This window comes from Chelonoidis abingdonii, chromosome 8 (assembly GCF_003597395.2).
Source record: "Chelonoidis abingdonii isolate Lonesome George chromosome 8, CheloAbing_2.0, whole genome shotgun sequence".
Lineage (NCBI taxonomy): Eukaryota > Metazoa > Chordata > Testudines > Testudinidae > Chelonoidis > Chelonoidis abingdonii.
This window is the reverse complement of record NC_133776.1, coordinates 80,464,280-80,470,279: the sequence shown is the minus strand read 5'-3', so window position 1 is coordinate 80,470,279 and position 6,000 is coordinate 80,464,280. Positions and strand designations below refer to the sequence as shown.

Sequence of the window (6,000 nt, the reverse complement as noted above, 5' to 3'; positions counted from 1 at the left end):
GATCTGTTACCTGGTAAATCAGGAGGATGGTGCAGGGTCTTTGACTGGTGCTCATGCCATGACAACAGCAATCAATAGTGTTTGCTGAAGGCATTGAGGAGCTAAGCCCCACTTCTAGGGTTGAATGAATGTCTTTGCTCTTAGAGGCCAGCCAATCACAAGATTTGTTTTTCCCCCTTCTGCACAAGATTCCTGCAGCGGTAGCATGGAACAGACAGCTGCTCCTAATGCTAATAGGTAGAGGCCTCAGTACTGATGATTAAGGGCTACTCTTTCAGGGTTAGGCTACCCCTCCTACCAAAAACGTATCTGGGAGTGACTCAGCACTGGGTGGAAAAAAGCCAGCTCCTAGAACACAAAAGGAAAGGACTCAGCTTGGATAAGCCAAATCCTTGTTTTTCAGAAATGGAAGGAAAAGGAAATGAGCCAATTCAGCCATGAGGCTTGGTGTAGGATGTGCCACAGCAAGAAACTTAGCAAGTCTCTGCCTTCACCTCCCGAAGGGCCTGCACAAAGAGCGTGACCAGCCAGGGTGACAGCACAATGGTTAAAACAAGCCTCATGCCTGGAAGTCACCAGGGAAATGTGTAAGAGTTCTAGAAACAAGAAGATCAGCAGGAGAAGAGGCCCAGCTGCTCTCTGTGGAAGGGGTGAGGCTTTTGGGATACACGGGGCCTAGACGGCCTATGAGCTTACTCAGAACACCAACCTCCCCAGCTCAGCCAAGGCCAGACCAGCCCAACAGCTGTGGCCGCTGAATATCTGCCCATTCCCAATATCGATGCAGTTTGCTTTCTCTTCCTCCTAGCCACCTTCTCCTGCTCTCTTCACACTTGATCTACCCTCCTGAGAATATGTCAAGTACGGGCTTCAGAGCAGGCATGACTCACTTTGTTTCCTGTCCAAATGGAAGCACTGTGGCCTGAACCCAAAGGGCAAACCAGCTTCAGGATCTGCTGAAATGACAGAGCCAAGAATGAACCCTGTGACTAAGTTACCGAATGCTCCCACCCTTTTCTCTCAGCCCAGTCCCAGATCCAGCCTGACTGAGGCTATCAGTGAATGCTGTCCTATTGCCCTCTCCCTGATGTTGGACAAAATAGCTCAGCCTCTGTCCCAGGAAATGAGATTGGGCGAGGGACATGCTGTGAGGAAGACACACCTTTGGAGGAGTTCCCATAAAGGTTACTGTCTTGTGGAAGGGGAGAAGGCTCCTGGCTCTGGGTGGCATGGGGTACAGCCCTGGATTCTCTCATGCACTGACCATTTGAGTTATATTTTTCCTCTTCTTCCCGCCCCATTTAAGGAGATAAACAAGAGTCGACTGCTGCACACCGAACACAAAAGTTTAAAATGGCAAGGACAGCAGAAGGTAAGAGTTTGTGTTCTGGCAGAGCATGGCCAGGGGATTGGCATGGCAGAGGAAGAAGAGCATGCCAGAAGGCTGCAGGTGGTGGCTCAGAGTCCCACCAATATTTCACAAAAATAAAAATGTTACAAAAGTTAAAAAATAATTATTATAATAATAATAGTAGGTTGGGTTTGTCAGCCTCCTCCCTGCACAGGGTCTACGTCCTTGGCACGCCTACGCAAAGTGCTGCCACAAGCTGCTCATTCCTCAGGTGAGTGGAGGTTCTTCTCTAGGGCTCACAAGTTAATCCGACTCCTAGGACAATCCTGGACCAAAGCAACAAACGGCACAGCCCCAAACATAAGAATACTTAACATAATATAGATAGAAAAGCTGAAAGGGACATCTCCAAAACAAGAGGGGGCAGAGTTTTGTGGTATCGCCAGGGGCATCAGAGTGAGGAAAGGCACAGCGCCCACACACAATGGCTGCTGCGCGCAGCTAGGGCCATATCACGGCTCGATGTGTCTAGAGCCAGGATGCAGTCTGAAGCAAGAGGAGGATGCTGAAGGCCCACCCTCGAGTCTTGGGATTACAAAAGCTGAGAACTACAAAACTAAATACAAAGGGGAAAACAGAGCGAGAGCGTGCGAGCGATCCACTATCTGGTGCGAGACCCTTGCACTCCCTTGGTCTTGCCATGGGGTTCATTTCACTTCCTCCCTCACAGAGCGAGCACACTAGTGGGAGAGCCAGCGGCTGCCCCCAGGGCCCTCAGCTCTCTAGTGCTCTTGCATTGGTAGGTTGCCGAGGCTGCTCCTCAGACCTTGTAGTAGATGTTGGCTGGGCTCTGAGGGGGCATCTCCTGGACAATGTAGACGGGGTGCCCATAGTCCCCGCTCACCTTCTCATAGTGAGGGCAGTAGTTATTTTCTGTAGTCCGTAAGGGGATGATGATATCGCTGGGTTCTGAACCTGCATTACCGCTGCACTTGGGACTGGCCAAGGTGCTAAGTGACAAGGCTGCTGCCCGCTGCTGGGTGTGCTTCCGGTGCCGCTTGCGGATCTTGATCAGGAGGACAACAAGGAAGATGATGATGAGGATGAAGATGACACAGCCAGCACCAATTGCAGCAAATACTGCCACCTTAGAGCTGAAGAATCCATCACTGCTACCGTGGGTGTTCTGCCCATCTTGGTTAACGGAGCCTGGGGCGTGGGGGAGAAAACAAGATGGATTAAACTGAGGAAATGACCTTCCTGCCCAAACATTTAGTCATTCTCCCTCCCACCTTGGGGAACCTGGGCTCTTTTCTTGCTTAAGCCACAAAAACAATTTACATGGTTTTAGCCTAATCCTCTTGCTCCACTTCAAAGCCACCACACCCAATTTAGCAAGGGGGAGCTGCAAATCAGGGAGGAGGTACACTGGTAGAACTTGTACGCCTACCAGCACTTGGCCCAGCTCCAAATTCACCCATCTGCAAAAGGAAACTCAGTTCACTAATGTACTGCAATGGCAACTGAAAAGTAGCTATTATGGAATGGGACAGAAGAGAAGGTTAAGATACAAGACTGGGCATAACCCAAGAGGCAGGGGAAGAGCGTTTACCAGTTGATTTGAGGGGCTAGGGACTGAAGTTCAGTCTAAGGCTTGGTCTATACTTAAAAGTTACGTCAACGTAGCTACAATGGTCTAGGGTGTGAAAAAAATCCCTGACCAACATAATTATGCTGACATAGCCCTCAGTGTAGACGCAACTATATCGACAGCAGAGTGCTTCTGTCAATATAGCTAACATCATTCTGAGAGGTGGTTTTCCAACAACAAAAAACCCATCTGCCAGTGTAGGCTATGTCTAGCCTGGTATAGTCCCCATAGTGTAGACACAGCCTGTGTCAGCATAGGGTGTGTCTACACTATGGAGCCTAAGTACTTGGTTCCATACTACCCCCAGATTTGAGAACACACCAAGGGGCTGGCAAGACCTCAAGGGCCCCCACTCTGCTGTATTTGCATCTCCAACCCTTACAGATGGTAGTCAGCAGCACAGCCCTTTCTCTGAGTGAACTGAGATAGCAAAGGAAACAGCCCGGCTAGTGGGAGCATCAGACCCATTGATTCCAGGAGGAGGAATGGGTATATTCTGAAGAGACTCCAGCACAGCAGTGTCCACAGCGTATCTTCTTTCACTTTGCACGTACTGGGTTCCCCATCTACATAACCCCTATTACTCAGTTTCAAGAAGCAATGCAATCTCAGGATATGTTTACACTGCAAGTGAAGATGTGATCATAGCACGGGTAAGAATACTCGTGTTACCCAAACTAGCTAGATTAAAGCTAACAATAGCAATGCAGACACAATGCCACAGGCTAGCCACTAGAATAGAATATTTACTCATGTTCCCTAGAGGGCCTGTACTCTGGTTGCTAGTTTGTGCTGAAGCCCATGCCACCAGGTCTACACAGCGATTGTTAGCTTTAATCTAGCCAGCACAAGTAATGCAAGTGTGCCTGTTCATTCTACAATCACAGCTTCACTGGCAGTGTAGACATACCGTAAGAAAGAAACCTTGGACACACTCAGACATTGTCATCCCATTGTTGCCCCCTTTCCTCACCCTAATCTTATATCCTCTCTTTTCACATTTCCCTGACTGGCCTGGAGACAGATGGCTGTTCATATCCAGTCTGTAATCAGAATGAACTCCAGGAGTCCCTGCTCCCCCCAGAAGACTAGAGAGCTCTACTGAAAGTGGGTTCTAATGCCTGTAGACCTGCCATGTCCTGTAACTACCCCTCATCTCCCTCTAATGCCCATTCCAAGGCAGCTCCAGACCCCCAAGGGGAGCAGTTTGACTGCCTGTCTGTATCACAGATGGAGAAACAAGGAGCTTTCCCCCACTTCATCAGATTCCACTTCTCTCTCTCAACAGGGACAGGAACTCAGGAAACCACCTTCAAAGGCCTTTCACCCAGGCGTGGCTCAAAAATCCAGGCAACCTCTATTCTTCCAACACCTCCAACTCTGCCTCAATAAACTGTCAGAAAACAACCAATACAGAGGACAGCAACAGGAGAGTGCTGAAGGAAAACTCCCCCTGCTTAAGACAATGGGGAGCTGAAAACTATCCTTTGGAGTTCAAGTCCATTCTGCCACTGTTCTGGACTTTGGCAGCATCTCACTGTCTATGCCCCTACCAAACAGAGGTTGAGCAGTGACATCAAGAGATGCCTGGAGGGAACCCCAGATGAGGAGTTTACAGGAACCTGTGCAGAGAGCTTGCAGATATCTGATCTAACTCCTTGCTCTAAGGTATCTCGATATCCCTGGACTCTTAGAACTGAATTGGGCTTGGCTCCTGTGGCAATCAATAGCTGGTCCCAGCCCAACTTCCCTAGCCCCACTAAGAGCACTACTGTTTTTCCTCTCTTTCCTAAAATGCACAGACAAACCTACCTGGCCTCCCAGGATCCTGCACCACAGGGACCTTGTGGCGTGGACTCTGTGTGGCTATTTTCACTGTATTGTCAGATTCCTTGCTGGGCCGACTGGTTGTCAGCTGCTCTGGGATCACAGCATTTGGATCTGTGAAAAAGAGACTGGATGAGAAATCTGCTTCCAGGCACTAGATTACAACATCAAGAGCTGTAGCTCTTCTTCTACCGTCAGTCGCTTAAACATCACTCCTTACCCTGGTATCTGAGGGCCCATGTCAAACAATGTTCAAAAAGGTGGTGCAGCACAGCATTGCATGTGCATAAGTGCATTGCGGCAGGAGTCTGGGCTACATGCTTTGTAAGGGCAGGAGGAAGGAATCAGAGGTACGGGGCAAGGGATTGATGGGTAAGAGTGGGAGGCCTGGTAAAGAGGCTTAGGAACACTGGGTACATTTCCCTACTATGTAAGGAGGGGCAAGCATTCCCCTTGGTTTTAAACATGCACTCTGGTTCTCGCGTCCCCCAGCTCCAATGCTGAGTGCTAGGCTAACCACACAGAAAAAGGGCCAGAGGGAACCAGAGTGATACAAGGCTTCTCTCCCTTGTTCTAACAACCAGTGTCCAGGACTTGGGCCTGAACTGCCCCTTGTGTTCTATTGCACCAGCAAGCATGATTCCTGGAGGCAGGCACAGGTCCTGCCTTGGTTTTGCATTCGAGGCATTTCCTTTTAACTAGAGGATGTGTGATAGTTTGATGTTAAGTCCCACATTTGAACGTCATTCTCTAATCAGGTTTCAGAGTGGTAGCCGTGTTAGTCTGTATCAGCAAAAACAACGAGGAGTCTTTCTGGCACCTTAGAGACTAACACATTTATTTAGGCATAAGCTTTTGTGGTCTAGAACCCACTTCATCAGATGCATGGAGTGGAAAATACAGCAGCAGGTATAAATACATGAAAGGATGGGGGTTGCTTTACCAAGTGTGAGGTCAGTCTAATGAGATAAATCAATTAACAGCAGGATATCAAGAAAGGAAAAATAACTTTTGAAGTGGTAAGAGAGTGGCCCAGCTTCAAATTGGAGTCTGTTTTTGAAGTATTTTTTGTTGAAGAATTGCCACTTTTAGGTCTGTTATTGAGTGACCAGAGAGACTGAAGTGCTCTCCTACTGGTTTTTGAATGTTATGATTCCTGATGTCAGATGTG

The 6,000-nt window shown here is 48.6% G+C and overlaps 1 protein-coding gene across 1 annotated transcript in view; it reads right to left on the bottom strand.

The window, feature by feature from the left end:
- Positions 1-734: 734 nt before the first annotated feature.
- Positions 735-6,000, bottom strand: part of EFNB1 (ephrin B1) — a 146,345-nt gene continuing 141,079 nt past the window's right edge. The window contains exons 4-5 of the mRNA XM_032804733.2: positions 4,815-4,943; positions 735-2,560 (exon numbers count right to left, since the gene is read on the bottom strand). Coding sequence (XP_032660624.1) covers positions 2,172-2,560; positions 4,815-4,943 — 518 coding nt within the window. The 3' untranslated portion in view covers positions 735-2,171. The remainder of the gene's footprint in view (positions 2,561-4,814; positions 4,944-6,000) is intronic.